This window comes from Lampris incognitus, chromosome 13 (assembly GCF_029633865.1).
Source record: "Lampris incognitus isolate fLamInc1 chromosome 13, fLamInc1.hap2, whole genome shotgun sequence".
NCBI classification, from domain to species: Eukaryota; Metazoa; Chordata; class Actinopteri; order Lampriformes; family Lampridae; genus Lampris; species Lampris incognitus.
Window position 1 is genome coordinate 44,691,871 of NC_079223.1, and position 15,166 is coordinate 44,707,036.

Genomic DNA, 15,166 nt, shown 5'->3' on the forward strand with positions numbered 1-15,166 from the left:
CGCCGTTTTTTCGATAATAAAAGACACAACACAATTGGTTATAATCATATGCATTGACAACCGCCTGGGTGTGACAGCATGACAGGAGTCACACTGAAGACCCCAGTTTAAAAAAAAACAACTGCATATTGCAACCACTCTCTCTCACTTGTTTTCTGTTTAGCCGGGGAAGATTACCGCAGGCATGTTGGCCGACGTTCAGAAACGCTCTGTCACCGCTTGCATCATAATAAAAGGGCCTTCATGCTTCCCTTCTTGGCTCGCGATTTCATTTCATTTTGTTTTGATTGCTGAAACTTTTCTTATCTCAGTGTACATTCGTTTCACAATTTGTTAGGTTTAACGTTTAGGGGGCCGTAACATGGTTAATGTCTCTGGTCCAAATGAACTGCTCGTAGTCTTGGATTGAGTTGGAATAAGAGGCATGCCCTGCTTTTCGGATAAGTGTTATCGGTCTACATTATGCATGGACGTCTCGGCAGTTAGGATCAATTTAGCGGCAGCACTTACTTTCCGATATTGTCTGGAAGGACCTGCAGGGAAATATCGTTGATTGAAAGGCAGGTCAAATTCCGCAGCTCTGGAAAACTCTCGGGTAACCTGGAAAAATAGGAAACCAGATTAGAGCTGGGACGCATTCCTTCCAAATCTTTTCATCGATGTCACTCATCAATCCCCCCCCCCGCTTTTCCTCCCCAATTGTACTTGGCCAATTACCCCTCTCTTCCGAGCCGTCCAGGTCTCTGCTCCACCCCGCCTGCCGATCCGGGGAGGTGCTGCAGACTACCACATGTCCCCTCCGGTACATGAGGAGTCGCCAGCCTCTTCTTTTCACCCGACACTGAGGGGTTTCGCCAGAGGGATGTGGCGCGTAGGAGGATCACGCTATTCTCCCCCCAACCCCCCCCCCAAACAGGCGCCCCGACCGACCAGAGGAGGCGCTAGTGCAGCGACCAGGACACATACCCACATCCGGCTTCCAAGTACCTGCAGACACGGCCAACTGTCTCTGTAGGGACGCCCGACCAAGCCGGAGGTAACACGGGGATTCGAACCAGCGATCCCCGTGTTGGTAGGCAACGGAATAGACGGCCACGCTACCCGGACACCCCTCAACTTTTTCTTAAAGGTTTCTTGCTACGTCAAGGTACATAAACATGGTCGGGTAACAACACCCGCCGCTCCGCTACAGAAAGCGAAGAGAAAGCTGAAAACAATCACCGAGCACAAAACAACAAAACATGAAACCCTGTACGTGGTTACAGCGACTCACGGAGCGTTGAGTTCAGAGGGGGTTTTGGATTTAGAAGGCCATCGGGAAGACCAGGTATCCGGTGTCGTTACATAAGTGGTCGCCCATGTGTGTGACCCCCGCCAGCCTCTCTAGCCGATATATAGATAGCATGATATGTTCTCAAGTCTGCACGCCACACAACAGGAAACGGTAGTCCCGCGCGTTTCCGCTCAAACGAGTTCATCGCCATCGTCACGCGGCGTCTTCGTCCACGTGGAAGAGTCTTTCCCAAAGTAACCCGGACACGCAAGTGAGGAGGGATGATGCCCATTTGAATGTCGGCAACCTTTCCTATCATTTCTTTCCCACAGCGACAAGCGAACGATAGCGTCTCTCGTCCGGACAGCTGTGTAAACAGCTGTGCTGCGGAGCTGATAAGGAGACCTGCTGGGAAACTGGAAAATACGCTACTCCTGAGAGCGCCGCGGCCACTTCTCTCAGCACCAGGTACATGTTTTGGGTTTTTTGGGGGGGGGGGAGGGTTTCCCCCTTTTTCTCCTCAGTTGTACTTGGCCAATTACCCCACTCTTCCGAGCCGTCCCCGTCGCCGCTCCACCCCCCTCCGCCGATCCGGGGAGGGCTGCAGACTACCACATGGCTCCTCCCATACATGTGGAGTCGCCAGCCGCTTCTTTTCACCTGACAGTGAGGAGTTTCACCAGGGGGACGTAGCAAGTGGGAGGATCACGCTGTTCGACCGACCAGAGGAGGCGCTAGTGCAGCGACCAGGACACATACCCACATTTGGCTTCCCACCCAGACACGGCCAATTGTGTCTGTAGGGACGCCCGACCAAGCCGGAGGTAACACGGGGATTCGAACCGGCGACCCCCGTGCTGGCAGGCAACGGAACAAACCGCTACGCCACCCGGACCCCCCAGGTGAAAGTGTAAGTGTTAAAATTCCTTCTCCGTGAGAGCACATTTATCCGTTTCCTCTCATATTCGGGAACGTGGCCTGGTGGTCCCCCCCCCCCCCCGCCCCCCGCCGAGGTGCAAATTAGACGACGCTCCGGCCAGAAGACCGTGAACGAAATGAGCCGCCGCCATCGCTTCACCTGACCTTCCGGAAAGAGCGGGTTTATTTTCAGACTCCTGGCGTCTAAACTGGCCACGCAGGGACAAAACAAAGAGGCTCACGGGGAAAACCGTCGATAAACACCACGTCTAGCCAGGGAAAACCAGGAACAAACCGCCGGTTTCTGCAGGTGAGGAAAGGAAAACCAGGATCTATTCACGAGGCTCCGACGTGCCACAAACACCGAATAAATAAAACAAAAAAGCAGCGCCACGTTTGCATGGGTACCTTGTTAACGGGTTTCCGCTGAAGTCTGCCACTTGAAGAGCTTTGCAGTACGAGATGCTCTCTGGGATCTCCATGATGTCTGCAGAGGACAGGAGACACATACCGGGACATCTTATTTACACCACCCGGGTCCTGCGGTAGCTAACACGTGTCGGGACACCAAGCGGGCCGAGAGCCAAAAGATCTACAGCGTATAAATAATAATACGGGCCCGGACGCCGAGATGACAAATCCGGGCAGATCTTTAATCCTCGGAGACGTCATTGTTAAACCGTCAGCGCGGATTAAAGATTTCTGCACTTCTGCACGGGACTCGGTTATTTCTGGCTCGGGGCGTCGGGGCGTCGTAAATTCAACCCCAACGGACGGGGAGAGGCGCCTCGGCCCTGTGTGGACCATGTCCGACACCATCACGCCGTCTAGTATGGCATGCCGGCTATGCAGCGGGGTTAAACCTGGTCAAGTACCCCAGACTGAGGTCCACGTGGCCCTGGGAGAGGAATTTCCTTTTTCTCTTCTGTATTTGAACGTGGTTTTTATTCCAATTTCAACAACTTATACGAGCAAATTCACACATTTTTTCTCCAGCCGTACCCATGTGGTTTATAGATAATTCAGCAAACGGAAATTTAAAAATGGGGGGGGAAACCCCCCCCCTTTATTTCAGCTTGACGTGTTAGCTGTAATGACGGTGTACATTAAATACAGGAATATTTTTTAAAAAAAAAAAGAAAGAAGGGGTCGGGGCCAGGGAGGAGGCCGAGATCTGGTCTACGCTGGTGTTATTGTTCCTTATTTCAGGAATTCCTTTTCTTGGGAACGCGTCCACAGCTGAATCGGACCGTTTCATAGGAAATATACATTCATCCATCCATCCATCCATCCATCCATCCATCCGTCCGTCCGTCCGTCCGTCCGTCCGTCCGTCCGTCCGTCCATCCATCCATCCATCCATCCATCATCCCAACCGCTCATCCTGCTCTCAGGGTCACGGGGATGCTGGAGCCTATCCCAGCAGTCACTGGGCGGCGGGCGGGGAGACGCCCTGGACAGGCCGCCAGCCATCACACAGGGCCCACACACACACACATAGGGACAATGTAGTACGGCCGAGTCACCTGACCTACATGTCTTTGGACTGTGGGAGGAAACCCACGCAGACACGGGGAGAACATGCAAACTCCACACAGAGGACGACCCCCAAGGTTGGACTACCCCGGGGCTCGAACCCAGGACCTTCCTGCTGTGAGGCGACCGCGCTAACCACTGTGCCGCCAAGAAGTATACGCAATATATATATTACGAGCACATCTCACGCTGGTTTTCTCCTGCGTTTCTGCACATTTTTGCGCGTCAATCGCCCAATAATAACGACACTAAAAACAGTCGTCATCATCATCGTCATCGTTACATTGACATAAGAGCGGAGGCCGGCGCCGGTTGCCGTCGTGCGTTCCCGGCCGTGCGGCGCTTTTCTCACCGTTTCGAGAGACGTCCAGCTCCACCAGCTGCATGAAGTTGGCGATTTCTGCCGGGAGCCTCTGGATCTCATTGTCACTCAGGCCCAGTTTCCTCAGTTTTACCAGCTGGAAGAAAGGCTGAAAGGCAAGAGGGGGAGGGGGGAGGGGAGAGTGAGAAAACGTTGGGGGAAAAGTGGAACCACGCTGCCAATGCTTCCAGTTAACAACGTCACGTCCTAAAACAGATCGTTTTCATTCAAATAATGGAAAAGTGAGAAGGGGAAACTTGAACGTCCGCCCGGAAACATCGCGTGGGTCACATGGTAAAACAAAACCTGCGTATCGTCTTTTTACTTGTTATCTGAAAATATCAGGGTTCTGTGTAAATCTGAAATACATCACAAAACAATATATAAAGCCCATCCATCCACCATCTGAACCGCTTATCCTGCTCTCAGGGTTGCGGGGATGCTGGAGCCTATCCCAGCAGTCACTGGGCGGCAGGCGGGGGGACACCCTGGACAGGCCGCCAGGCCATCACAGCCCCCCCCCCACCCACCTAGGGACAATTCAGTAGGGCCGATCCACCTGACCTACATGTCTTTGGACTGAGGGAGGAAACCGGAGCCCCCGGAGGAAACCCACGCAGACACGGGGGGAACATGCAAACTCCACACAGACGACCCGGGACGACCCCCAAGGTTGGACTACCCCGGGGCTCGAACCCAGGACCTTCTTGCTGTGAGGCGACCGCGCTAACCATATATAAAGCCCACTGCCCCAAAACCCCATTCCACCGCCCTCAAAAACATGTCCGCATGATGAACCTACAACGGTGAAAAAGCAGCCGGGTAAACATCGCTCAGGTGTACGTTTACTGGATAAGGTAATCAGCTTTATGTCTGGGTTTGGGGTTTAGGTTGCTCTCTCAGCGTTTACGGGTATACACAAAGACTCTTGTGACCTTTTTTATTCTTCAAAGTTACAATTCTGAAAATTCACATGCAAAAAAAACCCCCCACCAAACACGTCCCTCGGGACAGCTTCTGCCCGGGACGATAGTGAGTCCACCACAGCCAAATCACAAACTCTCCTGGAGTCGCTCTTCTTCTCTTGTTTGGCGGCGGGGAAGGTGCCGATACGAAACGATCGGCTTGGTTTCGTCGCAGAGAGAGAGAGAGAGCAGCCCAGATCCTCAAGAGATCTGGGCTGCTCAGACATCCCTGCAATTACCCCGGCGTCCATGGGTGTTGGCAAGTAAAAACAAAAAAGACAGTCTCCAGGAATGCGGTTAGAAGCACTTATTTTGCAGTGACAATAATGTTTACGCTACAGCTGGGCGGAGGACGCAGCGCTCAGAGTGAATAAAATGAGGTTATTGGAATTATGAAGTTGGTAAAGGGAGGACTGATGTTCATGATGGCTGCTGAGATCACAAAGGTAAATGACGGGCATCGACTGCTAGCTTACATTGAACTGAACTGGGATTTTTGTTTTCTTTTTTGGGGGATTGTCCCCCCCCCTTTTTCTCCCTAGTTGTATCCGGCCAATTACCCCTCTCTTCCGAGCCTTCCCGGTCGCTGCTCCACCCCCTCTGCCGATCCGGGGAGGGCTGCAGACTACCACATGCCTCCTCCCATACATGTGGAGTCACCAGCCGCTTCTCTTCACCTGACAGTGAGGAGTTTCCCCAGCGGGGCGTAGCGCCGGGGAGGATCACGCTATCCCCCCCCCCAGTTCCCCCTCCCCCCCCCCTTGAACAGGTGCCTCCGACCGACCAGAGGAGGCGGTAGTGCGGTGACCAGGACACACACCCACATCCGGCTCCCCACCTACAGACACTGTCTGTAGGTGGGGAGCCCGACCCAGCCGGAGGTAACACGGGGATTCGAACCGGCGATCCCCGTGTCGGTAGGCAACGGAATAGCCGGAGGTGAACTGAACCGTGTTAGCCAGCGTGCCACTGAGCACAGCACAACCAACTCTTACCTCCCTGTGGGCCTCCTGTCTTACCCTGCATTTACGCTGAACTCAGAAATACATTATCGCCTTTAAAACACATAATTGCGGCGTTCAGCCAGACAGCACGATGTGTGCGCTCGGGGAAGTTTTCGTTTGTCACCTGCGGTTTCACCTCGGACTGCTGAAACCTATGAAATACGCTTTAGGCAACAGGTGGCCATACTCACTGCCAACCCCCAAACACTAATTAATGCAAAAATGTGTTAGACGCTTATTATGCGGCTGTTGAGAAGCAAATTGTAATGAACAACAGCACAACTGCAGTGTTCTGTTGTAGCTCCACTGCCAAATACACAACAGACGCTCACACCTCGACAACGCGTGGTGATCCTCCAGAGAGAACACGATGTTCGTAACATTTCTGAGGTGCATGATAAAGTTTCTCAGATGTAGAAGTAACTGAATAAAAGCTGTTCTATATTTACTGCTGGATAAAATGTTGTGCTGGGGGGGGTGAGGGGGGGGCGTCTGGGTGGCGTGGCGGTCTACTCCGTTGCCTACCAGCACAGGGATCTCCGGTTCGAATCCCTGTCTTACTGCCGGCTTGGTCGGGCGTCCCTACAGACACAACTGGCCGTGTCTGTGGGTGGGAAGCCGGATGTGGGTGTGTGTCCTGGTTGCTGCACTAACTAGCGCCTCCTCTGGTCAGCCGGAGCGCATGTTTGGGGGGGGAGGTAGAACTGGGGGTAGCATGATCCTCCCACGTGCTATGTCCCCCTGGCGAAACTCCTCACTGTCAGGTGAAAAGAAGCGGCTGGCGACCCCACATGCGTTGGAGGAGGCATGTGGTAGTCTGCAGCCCTCCCCGGATCGGCAGAGGGGGGTGGAGCAGCGACCGGGGCGGCTCGGAAGAGCGGGGTAATTGGCCAAGTACAATGCTGTGCTGCGTTTGGTTGAGTGGAGTTGAGGTGGCATAAAGGTAACTGGTGCAGGAAGTAAGGGTGCTGTCGGTTCAGAGTCACTTCCCACTTTGCCGGCCTCACTTCACACAAAAGAAGGCTTGGCACATTTTAACAGAACCAGTTTTAAAAGCTGACACATTATTGTGTCACAGATACGTCATTCATATATCACGAGTTCTTACCAGTAGTATGAAACTAGCAGGGACGGCTGGTATAAATGGCCTAGCAGGGCTAAGCCCTCCCTATCTTGTACCTGAAAGATGAGAAAATTATTGTTAGACCTTAGAACAGACCGCCTTACATTTTGGTGGAACCTAGAGCAGCCACAGCACCAAACAGACAAGACAAACACAGGATATGTCTAAATGGGCTTATTTTTTAAAGCCCAAAAGACAGCAGCATCAGCTTCCATTGTAGTGAGTGAGTGACAGGTGCTGGGACACGCCCCCTTGGTTTGCTGCTCATTCGGGCTAAATTCGTTCAGCCCTCGGGCCGCTGACTTTCGACCAATGACAGCGGACGTACGGGGTGACGGTACGCACAGCGGGGCGCTAGCTGTGTAAGAATGAGCGTTAGCATGAGTGCGATGGATTATTTACTTTACCGTCCGTTTTCTTCCATGTTTTGGGAGTAAAAACTGGAAATGAAGAGACTGGGGGACAAGTCGTTCAGACGACGTTTAGATAACACAACAGGACAAACGACAAAGTTGTACGTTGTGTTACTTGGTTTCAACAAAAGGACTGGCTAATGGCAGGTGTAGCTAACAATTCACTTCTGTGTTTCCCTTGTCGGCTTTCTGGAGAAGACACGGCCTGGACCCCAACCAGGAATTGTGGCTTTGAAGCATTTATCTAACGAAACTGGAAAACGTACGTGTGTGAGTGGGTGCGTTTTTTTGGCATCAGGCCATTCTTGTGGGTACTATAATGCTGCAGAGCAGCATTATTGCTCGCAATCCCGGAGGGAATTCAGGAATCGGGAACAATTTGTTGTCATTTCTTTCGTGTGCTTGTGTACACGAAAGAAAGGAAATTCCTACCCCTCGGCTCACAGAACTGTGACACAAAAGACAAAAACAACGCCACCAAAAACATACAAAAACAGACAGAACAAAAAAACACAGAAACACACAAACGGTTAACAGCACTGTCCACTCAGTGCAACACAGTCCAACAATTCCACTGTCCAGAGAACAAACACCAGCCAGGAGGACTGTCGGGACCATCGGTCTGCATGGGCTAGCAGTTAGCTTAGCATTCTGCATCCTGTCAGACCACGAAGAGGGGCCACGGGAAGAGGGGCCACGGGAAGAGGGGCCTTGGGAAGAGGGGACATGTAAATGTATGATGACACAGCATTCAGTGCATATCTTGCTTCTGTAAGGTGACGTACTTCCAAGTAAAACCGGATACTACAAAACATAGGGAGTGGGGCGTCCAGGTAGCATAGTTATCTATTCCGTTGCCTGCGGGTTGGGAAGCCGGATGTGGGTATGTGTCCTGGTCGCTGTACTAGCGCCTCCTCTGGTCAGTTGGGGCACCTGTTCGGCGGGGAATAGCGTGATCCTCCCATGCGCTACGTCCCCCTGGCGAAACTCCTCACTGTCAGGTGAAAAGAAGCGTCTGGCGACTCCACATGTGTCAGAGGAGACGTGGTAGTCTGCAGCCCTCCCCAGATCGGCAGAGGGGGTGGAGCAGTGACCGGGACGGCTCAGAGAGCGGGGTGATTGGCCAGGTTCAATTGGGGAGAAAAGGGTGGGGGGGAAACAAAGCATAGGGAGTGATGTGATTCGATCACTCGGGATTTGATTGGATAGTGCAAAAGATTTCATGAGTTGGAATGTTGCTCGACTGCCCACCTGGACTTGCTGAAGCAATCACGAAAACTGTTTTAGAGGAAGTTGAGGTGATGTTATTTTGATGTAAAACATGTAAAAAAATGAATTTCTGCCATTGTTTTGGGCAATAAGTTTCATTTCAGTCTGTGACTGATGATGGGGAATGGTGATGGGCAGACGCTTTGTGGAAGGCAGGTGGGTGGATGTTCTAGTTGAAGGTTGGCAGATGTTCTGCAGGCCAATTCAGGCCTTAGTTAAAAATTACAGCTCTGTGGAGTCGGGACTCCAAAGTTGTTTTGGTTTTTTTGGGGCTTTTTTCCCCCATTTTTCTCCCCAACTGTATCCGGCCAATTACCCTACACTTCTGTCCCGGTTGCTGCTCCACCCCCTCTGCCGATCCCAGAGGGCTGCAGACTACCACACCTCTCCTCCGGTACACATGGAGTCGCCAACCGCTTCTTTTCACCTGACAGTGAGGAGTTTCACCTGGGGGACGTAGTGCATGGGAGGATCATGCTATTCCCCCCAGTTCCCACTCCCCCCCTGAACAGGCGCCCGGACCGACCAGAGGAGGCGCTAGTGCAGTGACCAGGACACATAACCCACATCCGGCTTCCCACCCGCAGACACGACCAATTGCGTCTGTAGGGACGCCCGACCCAGCCGGAGGTAACACGGGGACAAGGTTTTAATAGGAAGGGTTCTACTTGTGCCGATTTCTTGGCACACCAATAACATTTTTAACAACCGCCAATTCACTGAAAATGCTTTATTTGTCTGTATTAAATACGTTTAATAAGGTAGTTTAGAAAGTATAATCCAAGACCGCGATGAGACATAAACACCGGTCGCTGTTCTCAAGGTCGCCAGACAGTCTAAAGTCAACACAACGCTGCAATCGGCCATCGTGACACAAAGCGTGCAAGGCTGTCTAAGCTTTTACAGCCTCAAGCCAGCGTAAGCGATCCTGGGTCGAAGTTCGCGAGAGCTAGCTGTATTTGGAAAACATCCTCCAAAAGAATCCACCCCACCCCCACCCCCACCCCTCCCCTCACTTCTGCCCAAGAGCCTTACGAATGCGCGAGCTGATTGGTAGCAAGGAGGGACCAATGGAGACACTGACTTGCAAAGATTTCCCCCGACTGGCTGATAAGCAGCGGCGGGTAGAGTCACAATGTCCCCACTCTGTTTACAGTGTCTAGGGCGGCCTCAGAGTCCGGATGTTGTTCTCTGTAAATCTACTTACTTGATTACTGTTGGGACGTCGAAATAGAATGACCAAATATTATAAAAAGTGTTCCAAATTAAAATCCCTAATAGCCACTTTAATTAACTTAATTTCAGTGGCGGCTGGCCAGCACAGGGCGCTGGGGTGCCGCCCCCTTCAAACATCAAGAGATGAAAATCTACTTAAACATCCATCCATTATCCGAACCGCTTATCCTGCTCTCAGGGTCGCGGGGATGCCGGAGCCTGTCCCGGCAGTCATTGGGCGGCAGGCGGGGAGACACCCTGGACAGGCCGCCAGGCCATCACACATATTCACACCTAGGGACAGTTTAGTAGGGCCGGTTCACCTGACCTACAGGTCTTTGGACTGTGGGGGGAAACCGGAGCCCCCGGAGGAAACCCACGCAGACACGGGGAGAACATGCAAACTCCACACAGAGGACGACCCGGGACGACCCCCAAGGTTGGACTACCCCGGGGCTCGAACCCAGGACCTTCTTGCTGTGAGGCGACTGCGCTAACCACCACGCCACCCTTCTTAAACATGTTGAATATAGTTTAGTTGTATAATGCAAATAATGAGGAAATAAAAGTGTTGTCAGTCTGTCAGCAGCCATTAAATATTGGTTCAAATGGTGTTTGGTTGATTTCTGTCTGAATACATATACTTCCTGGGTGAGGGGGCGCCGGCCAGACGATACCTTATGTAAGCCCTCAAACTTGTGGCGAGCAGGTGACCTGAGGCTGCTGTCGGACCGGTTTCTTCAGATTTTCCAGGGGCCCCAGACACTCCCACTTTTATCAACAGCGAATCGGTATTGTTTTACTGTTTTTTTTTTTCATCTAACGTGATTGGACAATTCTCGTGGCTGTCAATCATGTTCACACCCACCACCACGCCTCGTCTCGACTGTCAATCATCCACCGTCTACGACCCCTGATCAAATCTGTAGGCTGCATTGTCCTTAATAACTCTGTGACTGTGTGCACATTAAAGCAGCTGTCAGGTGGGCTGCGCCAAGGTAACTTGCCCCCCCCCCAAAATAAAAGGTTTAGCACCAGCCACCACCGTTTAATTTACTTGCTGCACAAACAATTACGACACAACAAATGACAACTGAGCTCCAAATTACCACCAAAGGTGCAGATACTATCCTAAACATGTCAGTCCTCCATTCTCTGTAAAGGGAGCAGGTCTAAACTCTAAGCTGCACTCTAAAATGTCTTAGGAGGATTGTGTTCCTGGTTGCATAACACCCCATGTTTACAACGCTCATAAAGATAAGTTCTCACAGATATGCCCCTCCTTTATCACACAGCAAGGGCACCGATGCCCGGAACCGAATTAAAAAAAAAAAAGAAAAGAGGTAGTTGGGCACATTTGGGAAACAGATTCACAACCGTTGGTTCAACAACGAGACAGAGGCGGCTCCATTTACGCCTCCCCGGCCTCCTTTCTGCCGAGGGGATGCGGATGAAACATGTTGCATCACGTGTGGGATCTTCTGATTCAGAATATGAAAGGAAGATCAGGAAGCAGAAACAGGAGTCCCCTTTGTGCGGTCCCTACGCCGACGTGTTGCGGCCTCCTGTTCATTTTACAGCCAGCTTTTGATGATCTGCCTTCAGCACGCCGACGGCAAACCTGTTCCCCTTGTTGCCGTCACCACCTCCCCCCAAGCCATCATTCCCGTCCGGCAAAACAACCCGCCTAACTACGGGAGGCGGCAAATCCCAAGTCAATATGTACCTTTTCACTCTCGCCAAGGACTGAACAGGAGCCTGTGTGCAGAATTAAATGGACCTGCAGATCTATTCTAGTTCAATAAGTGAACAGCGTCTACTTCCTTTTCACGCAGCGCAAGACCGGCGCTGAACTCGTCGAACAGGACACTAAACTAAGAGCAAGAAGCGAAACCGATAATATCAGCTTCGGAGAAAAACAAGCCCTAAGAAATTTTTTTTTTAAAAGTTAAAAATGGCTGTTGCAGGGTGCAGCTTGCTGCGTGGTTCATAAGGCTTTTTGGTCAAAGAAGAAATAAAAAAAATAGGCCTTCATTGTCTGCGAGACGGACACGAGCCACGAGAACAACGTTGGATCTCTTCGCCCGGCATGCACAACTGGCGATATTCTGTGGACCCCCGTGTAAAATAGGGTGGCTACACTTTTCAAAATTTGATTAAAAAAAAAATTTAGCAAATAATCAAGTGCTAAATGCTTAAAACCACATCATACCACCCCAAACATCCAAAATCATACGAGGCCTGACGGCAAAATCTGCCCCGACCTCTGAATGTTTGGTGCAGAGGTGAAATTACTGGACTGATTGATAAGACTTCTGGAAACTTCGTCCACCCACAGTTCGTTTAGGCTACTCATTACACAGCCTAATGACACAGCCTGCAACTACTCAATAACGGGGTCCCAAAGAGCGATACGGCATTAGTGTGGGACGCTTCTCGCTTCTTTTTCCCCACATTCTCAGTCTATCAGAGCCCGCGAAACAGTTCCCCCCTTGTTGGCGCCTAAAAGCTTCACCTGCTTCAAATGTGAAATTGTGCTCTACACACAACTACAAACAGGGAAATATGAGCTCAGAAACACTCCACTCTACCACCTCGCTTAACAAACTTACTTTTTTACACGTTTGCTATTTGAGAGATGGGGTTGTGGGGGGTGGGGGTGGGAGCGGTAACTCCCCGGGGCAATCTCTCTAGAGAGTTCACTGCCGATTTGCCTAATCAGTGTGCAAGCTGGAAAGTGATCTCTTAACAAGTCAAATCTAGTCGAAACACTTCTAGCCTTCTTCTTGTATGCCGGGATGCACACTGGGCTTCAGCCTACAAGGGGGCTGTGGCCTAACAGTGCGAGTCCTTTGTACTACGATCCTTTCTGCGGTTCCCTCAACCGGGCTATCGGATTTATTTATTTTTTTGACACAACTCCAAACCAGGAAAATCTCCCCAGACGAGACTGATGCGAAACTCAAACTGGGGTTTCAAATACTATATGTGCCATCTTTTTTTTTAAAACCGGCCCGTTTCTCCTTTGGCAATGGACGGTCGTCTTAAATTACAAGGCCTTTCACATAGTCACCAATTCCATGCCTTGCACTTGCATAAGAGTCTGGGTCCGTGGAAAACATTAATTTTTAACAGGCGACCGCGGCTATACGTCGCAGCAGCAGGCCGGCCGTGAATGCCTTCGCCCCTTCCCAGCCGGTCCGACCCCTGTTAGTGCGCTTCAGGGAAGAAAAAAAGCAAAAGCATGTGGGTCCTTCTGATTAGAAACAAGGCTATTTGGCACGAGGACCCGCTGCTTAAGGGAGCCTTTTAATGAACAGAGAGGAACGGTGTACTCTGTGCAGATTTGGGCCACCGCCCTCGCATAACTAATGCAAAAGCACAATGCACAACACAAACAAAGAGACGCCGATGAGGGAAACTAGGGCTGGCCATCATTAAACTTTCCCACGTTACCCGAGCTCGTGTTTCCAGTTTACGCGACTCAACGGGGCCGCCGACTACGAGGCCGAACGAAAGTGGGGTTTTCAGCGAATGTACCGACCGTGAGCGACGCAACGAATCCTGAGCGCGAAATCGGTGCTCGGTCGTCCCTCGCTGATCCGGCGCAGACCCCCTTGCAAATCTACCAAAGCAGTTAAAAGGTTTGACCTGTGTAATGTGGCGGAATGTGGGGCCTTGTTAAAACCCTGATACGGCGGTGATGTAAGGGGCAAGTTTGTTTGCTCGGCAAGCCACCTTGGAGGCAAATGTGATGAGGCCATACAATGAGCACTGGGGCTGCAGCGATTCAAAGGTTTATCCAACAGGACGTTTCTTGGGTTCACTCAGCAAGCAGAGATGGCATTAGTTACATACCATGGAGCACATTGACCAGTGGTTTTCTCCCCCCCCCCCCCCCTAGCCGGCACGACAAGAATCTCCTCTCCTCCAAACATACTTCGAATATCTATGAAATGAGAGTGGGCATTGTCACGTTGCATTGCAAGACCGCACTGCTGGTTGTCACAACCTTTTCAACACACCAGCGTTGCTAATTAATAACTCTCATAGGCCCGGACTATGACAGCGTTGTTAATTTCTTGAAAGAACCGCGGATCTAACACCCCCCCCCCCTCCTCCGATGGCCTCGCAATGGCCAAAAAGCTACGCGGACCTGAATTTCAATCGAGCCATTGATTTATCAAGGAGCAGAGAGACATCTACTGTGGACAGAAGACATAATGGCGTCTCCTTTTCCCCAATCAGTCTCCATTAACATAAGCCTTTCTTGAATGGACACAGTAGGCAGTCACACAGTCACTTCAGAGATGAGCCCCACCACATCCAACGGCTATTTTCCTCCCATTTATAGATGAATGAATACTACTGGAGGCTCTGCTTGCTCACAACTGTGTGACGTGACACCGGAAACGGCCCCTTGCATCGCCGCTGTAATCCTATAACCATCGCCCACCTCGACTTCAGATTTGTTAAGTGAATATTTCTCATCCATTGTGCAGTCCTTTCCTCTATTCCACCCTCTACCCCCACCCCTTCTTGTTAGGGACACGGACGTGTTGCTTGGGTTGGGGGATCCTCAGACAGCAACAGTTCCCTGCGCACTTTTCTAAGCGTGAAGATTGACAGCCGCTGGATCTGAAGTGACAGCTTTCTCAAAACCAGTAAATATAGATATACTGCAAGGCCACAGGACGGTCACCCGGCCACTGTCAACACAGCAGCGCCGGACCTCCCGCCGGTCCGAGGTACGGCTGCACGGACATGATCAATTATCGCTAACTCGTTATCGCTTGCTCGTCCTTCGGTGGAAATGTGTCGGGACGAAATTGCCATATTGCGATACACAATTTTGCCGTCCACATTGGAAGATAACGAGGATTTATTAGCTAAAAAGGAAGTCTGAAATAGTTTTAGTGAGATTATTATACTTTACCCAACAGCTCTATGTGATGACCCTCTGGCGTACACCTAAATATTTACATTTTTACACATGTGAGCGGACAGGGCGACGAATATCAATATGTCCCCACTTTCCATGCTGTGTTGAGGAATTTTATGCATACATTTTGTGCCAATTAATTGACTC

At 51.1% G+C, this 15,166-nt stretch overlaps 1 protein-coding gene across 1 annotated transcript in view; it reads right to left on the reverse strand.

The window, feature by feature from the left end:
- Window positions 1-15,166, reverse strand: part of lrrc1 (leucine rich repeat containing 1) — a 39,999-nt gene that overhangs the window by 23,045 nt on the left and 1,788 nt on the right. Inside the window, exons 2-4 of the mRNA XM_056292429.1 lie at window positions 4,080-4,197; window positions 2,600-2,678; window positions 511-600 (exon numbers count right to left, since the gene is read on the reverse strand). Of these exons, the coding sequence (XP_056148404.1) occupies window positions 511-600; window positions 2,600-2,678; window positions 4,080-4,197 (287 nt within the window). The remainder of the gene's footprint in view (window positions 1-510; window positions 601-2,599; window positions 2,679-4,079; window positions 4,198-15,166) is intronic.